This window comes from Clinocottus analis, unplaced genomic scaffold (assembly GCF_023055335.1).
Source record: "Clinocottus analis isolate CAN_PGR_092001 unplaced genomic scaffold, fCliAna1.0.p SCAF_22, whole genome shotgun sequence".
NCBI lineage: Eukaryota > Metazoa > Chordata > Actinopteri > Perciformes > Cottidae > Clinocottus > Clinocottus analis.
This window is the reverse complement of record NW_027175954.1, coordinates 6089692-6105242: the sequence shown is the minus strand read 5'-3', so window position 1 is coordinate 6105242 and position 15551 is coordinate 6089692. Positions and strand designations below refer to the sequence as shown.

At 42.0% G+C, this 15551-nt stretch overlaps 2 protein-coding genes across 4 annotated transcripts in view; one reads left to right on the top strand and one right to left on the bottom strand.

Annotated features, from left to right (window-relative positions):
* The window catches only part of tet2 (tet methylcytosine dioxygenase 2), a 145529-nt gene extending 130007 nt beyond the window's left edge, over positions 1-15522 (top strand). Inside the window, exons 6-14 of the mRNA XM_068588500.1 lie at positions 6174-9170; positions 9253-9343; positions 9442-9535; positions 9644-9852; positions 10089-10239; positions 10321-10410; positions 10592-10729; positions 10949-11297; positions 11481-15522. Coding sequence (XP_068444601.1) covers positions 6218-9170; positions 9253-9343; positions 9442-9535; positions 9644-9852; positions 10089-10239; positions 10321-10410; positions 10592-10729; positions 10949-11297; positions 11481-12838 — 5433 coding nt within the window. The 5' untranslated portion in view covers positions 6174-6217 and the 3' untranslated portion in view covers positions 12839-15522. The remainder of the gene's footprint in view (positions 1-6173; positions 9171-9252; positions 9344-9441; positions 9536-9643; positions 9853-10088; positions 10240-10320; positions 10411-10591; positions 10730-10948; positions 11298-11480) is intronic.
* Positions 1-15551, bottom strand: part of ppa2 (inorganic pyrophosphatase 2) — a 48352-nt gene that overhangs the window by 28132 nt on the left and 4669 nt on the right. Inside the window, exons 13-16 of one of the 3 annotated variants that reach the window (XR_011078159.1) lie at positions 4063-4155; positions 2452-2579; positions 1763-1845; positions 1476-1656 (exon numbers count right to left, since the gene is read on the bottom strand). The gene's annotated coding sequence lies outside the window, so the exon portion shown is untranslated. The remainder of the gene's footprint in view (positions 1-1475; positions 1657-1762; positions 1846-2451; positions 2580-4062; positions 4156-15551) is intronic. The other 2 variants (XR_011078160.1, XR_011078161.1) reach the window with 2 other exon arrangements.

The following is a 15551-nucleotide window of genomic DNA, read 5'->3' as shown; positions in this document are numbered from 1 at the left end:
TCTCTCTCTCTCTCTCTCTCTCTCTCTCTCTCTCTCTCTCTCTCTCTCTCTCTCTCTCTCTCTCTCTCTCTCTCTCTCTCTCTCTCAACAGCAGGCAGGACTCTTTAGGCCTGGGTCTGAACCTGAAAGTGCACAGACCTGAGTTTCCCAGCAGCTGTCGTTAGTGGTGAATGTCACATACGGCTGCCAAGTCACGCCAAATAGACCCCATCTACTATGGCAGCTCTCATATTTCACTGGATGCCTCTGGGAATAACAAAAACACACTGCGCGTCCAGTGCATTTAAGTTTGCTACACTAGTGTTGTGTAAGACAAAGCATCAGGGAATGGGACTAAATATCTATAATATACATACATATGATTCGTAGCTCAATTGTTATATTCTAGTTTTGTTGAAAAGATGATCTTTTATCAATTTGGTGGACACAAAAAAAACAAGTTGCATTTTGTAAAGCTAAGCTATATTAAAAACAAACAATTGTTAAAATATGTGTTAACTACCACCCTTATATGACTCTTGTGCAAACTGTGCCCATTGTTTTACAACACTGGTCACACTGTCCAAGAGTCCAGTCTTGCCCCCGGGCTTTAAAGCTCAAAAGCAACTCGCCATCTATAAATGGCAGCAAATACATAGCTACAGAGGCAACGGGCTACGACTACAACAGGGCTGATTGGCCACGTTCATCACTGCACAGGCTAGACGAGAGACTAAGCAGGAGGGAAGTATAGTAGACAGAAGTACAGAGGACCCTGAAGTGTAATTACAGGGCAGAGGACTGGAGGTGAGGCGGTGGGAGAAGGAGGGAAGCCAGACAACAGTGTATAGAGACAAAGAAATTAACTTTTGGAGGGAAGGAAAGCTTTGTTGGGAATCCAGTTCAAGCCAAGCAAGCTGAGTCATATCAGACACTGAAACAGAGTTCTGGTGGACATTAGCTACTAGAAAGAAAACCTAAATAGATCAAAGCATTATAACTTCTAGCAGGCATCCACACCAAAGCCACTGAGAGGCAGTGCCTGGTTTAGTTTAGTGCTCTACTTCCGGAGCAAAAATAGATCTCCCTGTGTATCCCGTCTTGTGAATAATAAAAAGGATGCAGCCAATCCTCCAAATATCTTAAAGCAAGCAGTCAAAGTTGGACTTTCAACATTTTGTAATTGGTGTATGTGTGTGTTTATATATTTGTACGCTGACAGGCAGCACACACTCAGCTGGGATCTCTGGCTTTGTTCTGGGTTTGCAAAGATTTTTTTGTTGTCAGTGTGGGTGTATCCAACTGTGACAAGCTGCTTGGCTCCGTTTGGTCCTTTGTAAATCCTGGAGTGTCCCTCAGGATTGGAGCTGTGCTGAAAGCAGCCAAGCGCCCGCGTTCACCTCTTGACTTAGTTACTGATTTGCAGACTGCACCGAGGGCCAGACAAAACAAAGGAGTCGTCACATGGGGTCGGGAAGTGGTATTCACCCGCTTACCTCATTGTTACGTTTGCAGGGATCAGATGCTTTCTATCTGAAAGAGTTCAGAGAGGTGGGAGCGTTTGGTTTCTCCTCTTCTTTTTTCTCAAAAGACACTGAATTTTTTTTTTTTTTTTCTAGACGTTGATAATATATTGTAGATAACTCCAAGTAGCTGTATTTTTAGTTTAAGTTTAAGCTGGAATTACAAATACAGGGGGAAATTATCATGAAGTTCATTTTAAAATAAAGTTAAGTATAGTATTCAAGACTGATAAATTAGCGTGTAGCTCAGCAATACTCACTAGTCAATGACGTGACCTTATCACCTTGTGTTTTTCATCCTCAAGCGAGACAATATTCCAAACAGCGCATCATATCTGCAAATCTGTCACAGAAGAGAATATCCAAATGTAATGTATGAATGAAGCCATTCATTAAACGGAGCCGTGTATGTTTCACAACTCCCACGTGGTGCGTTTCTTAAACTCATTTGTCAAAATATCCCATTCAAATTTTAATAACTTTGACGTAATCATAGAGGCTCAATGTCACTTCTGATTACGATGCTGGCGGTGGGGTCCCGCTGCAGCTCTTTACATCCGTCTGTGTCTGACAGCAGCAAGAGAGAGATTAGCTCTGCAACTTGTTGCCCGAGACTCCACGACTGTCTTATGCTACTTATAACTATTTATCTGAACTATTCAAGTGATAATGCATGGAAAGAGCTAGTTCATTTTCTGCATGGAGTTCAAGATTTGTATAAACTTTATTTTTTATCGTTTATGAAACCCTTCCAAACCCCATTGGATAATGTTGAAAATGTACATTTTAGTAAACTCACAAGACAATTGTTCTTAAAACAAACTATATTTAGTATGCAAGATGCCCACTCCTAACTCAATACACTTAAAAAGATACTTTTCAGGCCCCTTTTCCCAGCCATTGACATGGGAGCTGTCTTTGTTTTCAGGGAGCCACTTCCTTGTCTTACCTGCTAACAGGCAGCTGGCTGCTCTGTTGTGACAACGGTGGGAGCTTCCAGACACCCTTGTAACAGCTTGGCTCGTTAGTGGGAGATTTAGCACGCTAACTTTGGGGGTCTGGAGGGCTGCTAATGTCCTGGAGGGGTGATTGACACAGAGAAGGATATCATTATTTCGACCAGCTCGCCTGCCTGGGCAGAGCTCAGTCTGACAGTTTACTTGTGACAGTTGTCTTGATCCAGACAGTCGACTGGGCCACAATGGCAACAGAGTGACGTTTTGTTTTGCCTCATTCATAGTCCATGTCACCAGTTTAGGCATTGTGGGTAAGGAAATGGAGGAATCTGACAGCAATAATATGTCTGAAAGTGCACAGTATCTCAAGGTCTTGAATAACTTTATGAAATGGGCAACTTTTAAAAAAACAATTGAAATTTGTTTTTGGTTGGTAATATGAACTTATCCCCTAAAATGTATGTCATCTAATGATGTAGGTGCTTAATTTTAGGACCCATAAAAGAACCTCTGCAAACTTGCTTGGCCTACAGCATAGCTGAATTTATTAAATATATATTTGCTAATTCAAATGACCCATCTGGACAGTAAAATCAAATTCATATGTTCGTCGTTTTCATGAATTAAAAACCATTACTAAATTTTACATTTGTTCATAATCATTCTTTCAATACATGTTGTGGCTGAAATGGAGACAAAAACATTTTCATCAGGCTTTGGACAAAACATGTTGTTTGAAGACGACAGCTCTTCTGCAGAATCATAAGCAGCTGTAACCGTTTCCAGATGTGATAATCGGGCCCAATGATGGAGCACGATCGCCAAATGAAACATGCCATAGTACTTCAAATATTTAGCAATTTTCCCCCCCAAACATCAGTCACTGCCTATAGTGAGCCTATAGTAGGTTTGCATTAACAGCAGGGCTTTTGTGGGAATCTAAAGCTGGATCCAATTATGTTTTCAAAGGTTGTATAGCATATTTCTCTGAACTTAACCATAGCAGCCGGCAGTTGTGACCCGAGGCTTCAAAGCTCCAAGGACATTATTTACTTTAAGTACATACTGAGTGTTTAGCTGACCGAAATGTCTATGGACATAAAGCAGGAAGTCTTTTTAACCTACAAGAACCTAAATTGTCTTGATGAACACATTTTGGTAAACTGCGGTTTATTGCACACCATGATGTGCCAACATTTTTTTTATTTGAAGCTGTGCCTACGTTTTATTCAATTGTCAATAAGTATAAAAAATGATCAAAGGTATTACAGAATACTTCATCACATGTATTCAAGTAACTTTGGAAGCATTTAACATGCCTGTTAATCAACCTGACAAATGAGTTATATTAAGGTAGGCTTTATAGATTTATTAGCACAGTGTTATCTGTGTGTAAAAAAAAAAGAAGAAAAAAAAGTCCAAAAGTTTAAATATGGGCAGCTGAGTGAGAATAAGGCATGTTAGTGTACATTTAATTACATATGTTAACTATAGAATACAAAGTATTGAAATCAGACTACCGGTTTTCATATTATCTTACGTTAAAAAAGTAACATATACTTTTTAAACCTAGTCAAGCGTTCCCAATTCCTTCGAGTACTCACGGTTGAGGGTGATTGTCGCTGTCGGATGCTTGTTTGCAGGCGGACAAAACCTCAGGAAACCAATTAAAGTCAGGAAAATGCATTTTCTCTCACCTTTGATACATGGAGGAAAATAAAGCACACGGACAAGCATGGCTTGTTTAAAAAAAAGATGTCTGTCTATTTGATATTGACTCTTTTTTTAAAGCCAGTAAAAGAAAGTCAAAACCAGGTATACTTTCGATGCAAATGTAACCGTGACATTAAGGACAAACTGAAGATTTAATATAATGTAGAATATACTGTACACGGACTAAACTTCCTTCATCCCCTGCCAACCATTAGTCTATAGTACAATCTTTTTCAAGCTCTAATGCTCAACACTCTTTTACTTAAACACAACATTGAATCTGGGCCTGTCTCTTGGTGCTAATCAGCTGCCCATTCCTTCAGCATCTGCAGGAGAGTTGCTTATAATTATGATGGATTAGACGAGGCTTTTCGTGCCTGCACACTGCAATTGTTTTGTAGATGCTGCGGATGTGACATGCATTAATTATTGAGGGAGTCAGACAGAAATCCATATTCCGCTAGAATCACTGGAATCTATATGCTTTAGGCAAAGAACGCAGGGTAAGCACAAATGAAACCATATGCTCGTTTGGCTACTTAAACTTCTGAGGAGATCTTAATTTCCATACATCACTTTTATTACTTTATTAAATTACTTTGTTGCTCGACCTACAGAGCCCAAGGAATATAAATGACAAGCTAGCTGCTCTTAAAGTTTGTCCAACATATCTGTATTAGACAAAATGCAGCTGTGCTGAAACCAGACATACAATTTATTTAGATTAATAGACGAAATATTGAACAAAACTCAGATGTTTAGGTCTTTACGTTAATCCTGGGAATTAGCTCCACCGACAAATTACATTTTCTTAAATCTGAGATTTGAAAAAACATATAGCAAAGAAGTTGATCAGCATAGTTGCGTCAGTGAGGGAAACATTTGTGGGAGTTCATATTCAGAACTCAGTATAACTCCATGGCAGAAAGCTCTCAGAGCTATGGTTTAGCCCCGATAACAAAGGCCTTGAATTTGAAGATTGAGGTGTATTTGCATATTTGACAGAGCAATGTGTTCAGGCTGAGGAATCCCACGACTCAACAGCTGACGAGCAGCCAACTCCCCCTCCCATCTACCATCTGGGACATTGACCTTGCATCCTCTTAACTTCAATCAAATGGACTTGAGTTTAGTTCAATGTATTCTGTCTTCTATTATAACCAATAACCCAAATAAAAGAAATAGTTCTTTGTGTCAATGAATTTGTCAGAATCTCGAGAACGGATTCAAACACATGCTATTATCCAACGCATGTCTGGAAAAAAAAGCAAAAACCTGCTGGTTCACATGTGGACTATAGTGTTTTTATTAAATTTCTCTCTGTTAATTGAGCATGTTCATATTTTAAAATATTGCTATTGTCTCCCACCATTTTCAGTGTAATGATGGTGGATATAGAAGTCCCTCTATATTTCTCGAAAAAAAATTCCATTATGGAAGTAGACTGAACACCAACTGGTCTATTGGCTTATTTGAAAATAGGTGACTGAGAATTTGGCCCATTTTTAGATTAATTAACCACATGCAGAACATAACAGGAAGTCACAGATTTCAGTTTGAGATAAGGGTTCACACATATTACCATTCACTCCTAATAAAGGCCACCGGAAATGTCACAACAGCAAATTGTGTACTTTCAGAAAACCTTTTGTAGAGCTGTGTATGTTCAATAAAAAAAATGGCAACTCACGGTCCACTGTTAGCCAAATTAGTCCTGTCTGGATTTCTAGTTTTATTCTCTTACCTACTATCATTTTTTGTGATTGGGGGATGAGATCAGTGTGAATCTAATTCTATGACAGGATTGTTTTGCTGATACAAATCGGTGCCAAGTGTAAACACATTACCCTGCTGACGTTACCCTCGCTACGGTCATATTCAGATCCAAGAGTCTAGTTGACGAGTGCTGAAGTTAGATGTCAGTCAATTTGACAACATATTTGACAACATAACTACTTAAATATTGATTTAAACAACTATTTCTCTTCTATCTGCCCCGCAGGACGGACAGAGGGCAGCCCTGTGGATGGACTCTGAGCAGGCCAGATGGAAACAGAACAAGCCAGACATGAGGCGGAAGAAAATCTGATATTGGCACAATTTGGAACATCTCACAACATCTCTCACAAACTGCAGAATGGAGGCCAGTCTTCAGAGGGCGATTCTCTGCAGATCACTGGGGATGCAACAAGCTGGAGCCATTACAAGGCCAGCGCAGGTGCTAACTCCATGAAGAGGCACAGGGAGAACTGCAACAGTCCTGCCTCAGTACAAGGGCTGTTCGATCAAGGATCCTACATGATGAATGGAGAACTTGTGAATGGAGAGTTGAAGCATGCACTTACTGAGCAGTCCTTACTGGCCCACCAGCCCAAGAAACTTAAAGTAGAATCTGAGATTAAAAGAAATGACAACATGAGCACTAGTTTGGTGGATGGCTTTCCTGAGCTGACAAAAGCAATTGAGTTTGAGAGCGATTCCCCACAGACGGAGCTCAAGTTAGACAAAAGGAACTGTAATTTTCCTAATAGAGATATTTTCTGTCTACCACGGAATAAACATGTTTCGATTCCAAATGGTGCTTTATCAACTCCTTCAACCATTGAAAGCACTCCAGGTGATCTTTTAGAGAAAACCTTGTCTCAGTATTATCCTGAGCAAGTGTCAATCGCACCACAAACATCTGGGCCACAGCTAGATGCCGTCAACGGTTCACTGACAAATAAGCTGCCAAGTGAAGGTGCTCAACCCCCATCTTTAACCTCAGGGTTGCCCAATCCAGCTCAGATGACTGACTCACAGCAACAGCAGCCTGGGGCATCAGGTAATATTGAAGGGGGCAACAGTTATAACTCTGTCAACTATGTAGTGAATGGATACTCCAACAATTTTGAAGCAGACCACCAGCAGCAGCAGCAACAACCACATCAGCAGCGAGCACCACCTTATTCTGGTCAGCAGCTGTCTCTAGGTCAGCTCCCTGGCATGACACCGCCAACAAGCACTGCCAATAGCTCACAACATCAAAATGGCCCACGGTGCTATCCAGATGACCCAAATCCCCAAGGTATATATGAGAAGGCCAACCAAGAGTTTACCCAGAACTCTTTTCTGGAGCGTGGCGCTCCTGTACAGGCAGCAGAGACAGGTGGATATGCATCCTTTCCCAACTCTGGGTTACAGAAGATGGGGCAAAGTGAAGAACCTAGGCCTGGTCAGCTTCAGCGCCTTGGCACTGACAGGGGCCAGCACTATGGAATTCCACCCCAGACCTTTAAACACAATGATGGGAACTCACAAGGAGCTGACAGTTCAGGACCCATGGGCCCCAGTCTTCAGCAGCCAAGTCATGCCGGGTTAGAAAATGGGATGGAGAACACACCGCAGCAGAGATCCAACTTATCATGTTCGACTCCCCACCAGAGAGGCTGGGTAGAGCTGAACGCTCCACATTCCCAGCAACAACTAGCAAGTGGCCTGTCATCCCAGGCACAAGAGCAGGACATCTGGAGGGGCTTCCCTGCTAAGCCTCCGTCAGAGCAGCAGACAGCTAACCCCCAGGTCCACTGCCAGATGTTGGAGCCAAATCCAGGGCAAAGATTCCAGACACAGGCAGGTTTCACAGATAGCAGCCAGGGGTCTAACAGCTTCCAGCAGCAACAGCAGGACCGTCTCCCGGCCCAAAAACACTGTGCTCCAACCCAGCACAACACTGCCCCTGAGTGGCAACAATCAAATTCGAAAGCATCTCAAATGCAGCAGCCTCAACCCCAGAAATTGCCTGAGCAGCGTAATTTCCACCAAGATCAGCCGGTAGACAGCCGCTACCACATCCAGATGCAGTCAGAGCATTTATGTGAAGACCCTGACCTGCAGGATATACTGTCACCTGGGTTTTTACCAACACAGCAACCACAGCACTGTCATCTTCAACGTCCCCTGTCCCACCCACCGCAATTTGAAGGGCAGCCACTCAAGTCACCCGATTACAGACCTCGGAGTCAGCCTCAGCCAGGTCAGCAGCAAATTCAACCCAACCAGCCTCTTAGAAACAATTCTGCTCAATCCATCAACCAACAAATCCAGCACAGCGACCATGCAACATTCAATTACAATAACACAACAGACATGCAACAGCTTCAACAACATCAAAGGCAGTTTCCACCTGACTCGGGCAGCATTAACCTCAAGCAATTTCAACCTCAGCGGCCTAACAACCACTGCCACCAGCCTAACCATGCAGACTTCTCCCAAACCCCGATGCAGTCACAACCTCACTTACAAGGAGGCACATTGAACCAACAGCTATCACCACAGCTGCATCCTAAAGCTGAACAGCAGCTAAAGATATGCGCTCAGTTCCAAAGGGGACATCGACTACCTCTGGCACCTGCGGGTCCCCATGGAGACTTTGAGAAGCATGCAGCCCTTCGTATGCACCTGTTGCAAAGGCAGGAGCGTCAAGGCCTTCCTCATCCCCTTCAGAGCACTTGTGACCCCAAATATGGCCTGAGAGCTGTGAAACTGGAAAACGACCCCAGATTCGAGCTGCCGTGTTCACAGAAGCAGGAGTTGCAGATGCGAGAGACAGGACCAGGTGGTGTGCAAATCAAGCAGGAGAATCAGCAATCCATGTGCGATCAAAGCAAGAGGTCAGGAAACATCTTGGCCTCCATGGAACAAAGCCTGAGGCAGTACCAGCTTTCACCTGTGTTTGAGAAGAAATCCCTTGTCCTCAATTCAGCAAATAAAGTCAAGGTGGAATATTCTGGGCCCGTCACAATTCTGTCAACCAACACGGACATTAGTGGATTTGAATCAACAGCACCTGCCCCAGTCCCTACAGCTCTAAAAAGACCACATGATTCCACCCCAAAGAAGGAACACCTCCTTCAAAGCTTCATGGAGTCTCCTATGAAGCTATTGGATACCCCTATAAAGAACCTGCTGGACACCCCCATGAAAACACAATATGACATTGCATCCTGTCACTGTGTTGGTTAGTATCATAATGTTGGTTCTGAAAGATGATTAATCAGTTGGTGTGTAAATATTAATGCATGTCCCTTTATTACATTTAGAACAAATCAGTGAGAAGGATGAAGGCCCATACTACACTCACTTGGGGTCTGCGCCGAGTGTTGCCGGTATTCGGGAGGGGATGGAGAAAAGGTAACCACATCTGACCTCTTGTTGACAAATTTGAGTTATGTAACCACTACATACTATTATACTTGTGTTAACTCATATGCCTCTATTCTGTCATAAAGGTCTGGTCTAACCGGTCCCGCCATCCGGATTGAGAAAGTAGTATACACCGGCAAGGAAGGAAAAAGTACACAAGGATGCCCTATTGCCAAATGGGTAAGAACCATTTTATATATTCAATTTGAGAAGCAGGCAACTCAGCTGCCCTAGCACTTGACTCAAATATCTACCCTTCCACCAAAGACTATTCCTGTGTTCTTTTAGGTGATTCGTCGGTCAAATGTAGATGAAAAGCTACTGGTGTTGGTGCGGGAACGCACTGGTCACAAATGTGAGTCAGCCTGCATCATTGTTGTAATCCTGGTCTGGGAGGGCATCCTACCAAGCATAGCTGACCGCCTCTACCTTGAGCTAAGTGAAACTTTAACAAAGCATGGAGCCCATACCCAGAGACGATGTGCCATCAATGAGGAGTAAGTGAACACTCAAGTCTTTTTTTTAACCAAACACAGAAGTTCATTTTGGTTCCTGGTTGTTATTTTGTATGCCTCCAGGGAAAATGTAGGTATTGTCTTTGTATAATTGTACAGTCTTTTTTTAATCAATTAAAAATAATACCAGTTACCAATTTGTTCTTCAGTAATCAATTTTGGTTAACACTGAATGTCAAAATGATGCGTTACATTTTTTTTTTGTCCTCCCTCTTCAGGAGAACCTGTGCATGCCAGGGATTAAATCCTGAGGCCTGTGGGGCATCTTTCTCATTTGGCTGCTCCTGGAGCATGTACTACAATGGTTGCAAGTTTGCCCGCAGCAAAATCCCGAGAAAATTCAAGCTACTAGGAGATGATATGAAAGAAGTATGTTCAGCATGATTCCGTTAATATAATAAGCTTAATCAGTAATTAAGTTACAAAATTCTGCCAATTTTTGTCTTTCAGGAAGAGCGACTGGAGCACAACTTTCAAAATCTAGCAACCTTACTGGGTCCCTTGTATAAAACTTTGGCACCTGAAGCCTATGCAAACCAGGTGTGTGTATTTAGACGTTGTTATACAGCTTGCCTTTCCACATCTACATCTTATTAATTTATTATTAGACAATATATAAAAGAAGTGTCCTGTTTTTTAAAGGTGCAATTGATTATCAGATCAAGTCTAAACCAAGCATAGTTTTTAGTCGCATGTAAACAACTGTTGTTTCTGGACACAGGTGGAACATGAACACAGGGCACCAGATTGTCGTCTGGGGGTCAAGGATGGCCGTCCCTTCTCTGGGGTCACTGCTTGTCTTGACTTTTGTGCCCATGCTCACAGAGACCTTCACAACATGCAGGGCGGCAGCACTGTGGTAAGCAGAACCTGGGAAACGTACAGTTCATCTTTCTAAGCATGTTGTATTTCTTTGACATAGGACTAGGTAAAGAACCTGCAAACTACACCTTAAGCACTGCATTAGCATCCCATCGAGGCATGGCATTGAAACCAATATGTAAAAGACAAAAGTAGATAAATTATTTAACGTCTGTAACATCCAACGAAAAATATTGAACGCAACCTGTTTTTCCAGGTGTGTACATTAACCAGTGACGATAACCGAGACATCGGAAAGATACCAGAGGATGAGCAGCTCCATGTATTGCCTCTTTATAAGGCTTCAAGCACTGATGAATTTGGCAGTGAGGAGGGTCAGCAGGAGAAAGTCAAGTCAGGTGCCATCCAAGTCCTCAGTGCCTTCCGCCGCCAGGTGCGCATGCTTTCCGAGCCCGCCAAGTCTTGCCGGCAAAAAAAGCTTGACGCTAAGAAGGCAGCTGCCAACAAGAATGCCATGCTGGACAATGAAAAGGCGGAGAAGGCCCTCCTGGCCAAGGCAAAAGCTGGCACTTATGAGAACACGGCTCAGAGCACTCCTATGGCAGGTAAAGTAACATTTATTTTGACACATTTTATATATTGTATCTTAAATATTTGATCTATTAGCAAGGACATGTTGTCAACATACTAAATTAACTCTGAAAAACGGCAATGGATTGACAAAAAGTGGCAAATGATGAGATTTGTTTAATTGTTTTGCTTTATCTTTTGGGGTTTTGGTTTTCTAGGACCTATTCACGGTGCTATGGGAGCAATCCGACAGTCAGGTCATCCAACACACCCCCTTGGGGCCCATCATCAGCAATTACAGCAACAGCAGCACCAGAGCATACTTCCCCCTTATCCTGGTTCAACCAGCTACCCTAGGTTCCCCAACCACCCAGGGTCTTTTCCAAGCACTTCCAAGCCAGGTGCCATGTATCCCTCTCAGCCACCAACACCAGGCAGCCCTTACCCCTCCCCGCTCCACGTACCTAACTCTTACATTAATGGATCAAATCGTCCATATCCAGGATATCAGTGTAACGGAGGAATGCCCCTTGACAATTGTCACCCATACTATGCTTCAAACCCAAAGCACATGGATATGTATCGACAACAGCGGCCAGCACTTTACCCCGAGCAGCAGTACGGTGCACATCAACGTTATGAGGTCAATTATCAGCCGAGGTATGCTGAGCCAGGTTTACAGGTGAACGGTTACAATGCCTGCAGCATGAGGCCAGTTCACCCCATGAGACCATATGCCCCTTATGGTCCCAATGGAACCTCAGACCCCCGGTTTATGGACCCCCTCTCAAGAGCACCCTCAGCTCATGGAGGTCTAGACTATACAGCTGCTGTGAGCAAAGGCAATCAGTTTGGAGAATACCCAAATCCTTACCTATCTCGAAGCCCTCAAGTCTTCGCCCCGGGCCAAGATCCTTTCCATATGCAAATCAAGACAGAGATGGGCATGCCCCGCCCACAGATGCATACTGCTCCGTTAAGCGGCGGGTGTTTCAATCCTGAAACACAGTCAGGTTTAGGTCTGCCTAATGGGGGCCTCATGGGCTCAGGTATTAAGCAGGAGCCTGGAACACCGCAGACACCCACAACCCCACAAAAGCCTGAGGTGTGGTCAGACAATGAGCACAACTTCTTAGACCCCGACATTGGTGGTGTGGCAGTGGCACCAAGCCACGGCTCAGTCCTCATTGAGTGTGCAAAACGGGAGCTGCACGCCACGACGCCTGTGAAAAATCCAGACCGCACCCACCCAACACGCATCTCCTTGGTCTTCTACCAGCACAAAAACATGAATGAGGCCAAGCATGGTTTGGCACTGTGGGAAGCCAAGATGGCAGAGAAGGCTCGAGAGAAGGAGGAAGACGCGGAGAGGAATGGTGGCGAGGGGACACCTGTTAAAGGCAAGAAGGGGGCGAAGCGTGAGCATCTGGAGACAGAATCCACCGGGGAGCCTCCTTACAAGCGTTTTATCCAGACACTAATGGAGGGGTCCTTGTCGTTCACAACAAACACCCATGTCAATACATCTCCGTACGCCTTCACCAAGGTCACAGGGCCTTACAGTCAGTTTGTGTAAGAAGCACTATTGAAGAAGAACATTAATGGTGCTTTATTTATGACAAAGACCACATGCACCACTGGCCTCTTCTCAGCACTCCTTCCTGTCTGTATGGTTAGCAACAATGTAGAAAAAGGAACCTGTGATCAGATGAGATATAAATCACCTCTGACGTCAGGTCTTTCACCTCGTTAACAATCAAGCTTTACTTGTTGACCCTGCTAAGGATGTATTTATTTTTGTTTGACAACTTTTGCAAGATACACACTGTCAACATCTCTGGTGCTTTCAGTCTGAAACACAAGGACCTATTTTTAATGGAAACGAATTTTCTTTTTTGGTGGCTTTATTTTTCTTACAAAAATGTACTCTTGGCATAAAACACTGACTTTGTAAATGACAACATTCACGGTGCTAAAGCGTATGCTTATTACCATTTATTTAAATTCTAATACATTCACACTATAACCATAACTCACTCTACGAGTGACACCCAATGAATAGGACACTGACAATGTCATCCCACAATCAAATGATCAGAATCATAATGGTTGTTGGCAAGTCTGTGGTTCTAAGGGCACTTTTTTAAAATACCTTTAAATCATAAAATCGGGTTATACTTACTTGAGAGTAATTCATTTATAAGCATCACTGAATTTAAATTGATGAATTTATAACAGAAGATGATATGCGCAATCCATGAAATGATGTTTGGTGCTTCTTTAGCTTACCTGTGTCATTTATACTGTAAATCGAGCCATTATGGTGCATTTCTAACATTTTGAGGTAAAAAAAAAAAAAGTATGTTTATTTCAGTTTTTCCCAGGTTTACTTTGTTGTCAGCGACTGTTTTTAATGTTCCTCACATTAGATTCAATGAACAAACCTGGACTGTGAATATTACATGTAGTTGTTTGTCTGTGGTGCTTAGCAAATGTGTTTTTTTATACACTGAGGAACATGAAACAGGGTAAGCCCAGTGTCGGTTTCTGAGGGCAGCTGGCTTGCTGTGGGGGTCTTTAATTATTGTAATCTAACTGTAAGATAAACAGGCGAGATATGTACAGTAAATTAATTTCCCTTTTTGGAATTACTGTTAGAGATTTGGGGTTGTAAAGAATTCTAACAGCCTATATTTCATTGTATTTCTTTGGGTTTAACTGATCATAAGGTGCTATCCAACCTACTAGAAACATACAATGTTAGAATCTGTGGACAGCAGAAAGGCTTTTAAATAATGTACAGTGCAAACCCGTCATATACCTCAAAACTAGTTTGGCAATAGGATTATAGCATATTTTTCTTTCTTCCTTTGTATATTACTTTCAAAATAATAACTTTAGGCCAAAAAAAGGCATAACAGTTCATTACTTACTTTCTTATCAGAAAGTATTACTTGAGCTTGAATTTTTGATGTTACTGTAAAATCAGGGACATTTTCAACTAATTCTGTGTTCATCGCCTTCATCTGGTATTTCTCTCATTCAGGTACTTGCCATTGCATCCTGAATCTGATTCTTGTCTACTTCACAAAGAGACTAAATATTGTGAGGATGAAGATACTTTCATGCAGTTTTTTACTTATATTTTAAGGTAATCTTTTAAAAGTAATTTGAACATATATGCACTGAGTTGACTAAAGGGAAAGTATGATATTGACTAAGTAAAAAGCAATGTATTTGCTTTTGCTAAGACAAGACCAGGGCAGTGATTAACGTAGTTGCACATTTTTGTGCCTGTGTATAGTTAAATTTATTTATAACCACTAAGCAATTGTATAATGATTTTTTCCTCCCTGTCTATTTGATTTAATTAACGCGATATATAGTGGAATATCATGTTACAGTAACAACTTACCCCACTCTTGCAACAGATTCATTTTCTGAAAGCACTTCATTTCTTGTTCAGGAAAAAAAAAATGTAATAAAGAATTACAAAACGTTTTATTTAAATAGATTGTAAATGTGTTTAAAACAAATAAATTATGTCACATTGTACATACCAGGAACCTGTATTGCAGGAATACAACTCATTCTTTGATGTTGATGTAGGTTCTTCTTGTTCTGTCAAATTGACCCACAGCTCCCCTATCGGTGATACTCATATCTTTAAATATCCTTTCAGGTTATTATCAGAATGATCATGGTTAGATTTAGCCAGGAAGTCTGTAAATGTATGCTCACAGTTGTAGCATCCTGTTCGCGCAGACATTAGACGTTCTAGTTTTTTTAACTGTTCCAATTTTGTAAAAATAATTCGACACAAGACATTTCGTTGTACAGGACCCAGCTACGGTAGCAGGTTGTGGTTGAGAACGCCAAGGTGTCTAAGATATAGCGGGTTCAAAGCATAGCCATACTTGAAGCTTCTGAGTACAGTCAACAATACTTGAATGACTTTCTGGGCTGAACTAGTGCGCTGCAGGTGCTCAGCTCGAAGGTTAAGCTAGCAGTTGATACACACTTGGTGTTTTTGCAGTTAGACACTAAGGGTATAAAAAGGTGCAACTTTTTGCCTGTCATTTTATTTTTTAAGGCTTCCTGAAGTTTGGTATGCTACAAATGGAATTAAGGATGGGTATTAATACTGTAAGTATTGTAATGTAATGGATGCAGTTTATTTGAAAGCTGTTTATTATATCATTCCTGATATTGCTGAGATGTGGGTGTTTTTTTAATAAAATTTATATTTATTTAAAGCAATTTGATTTGTTACTCCAAGTTAATACTAA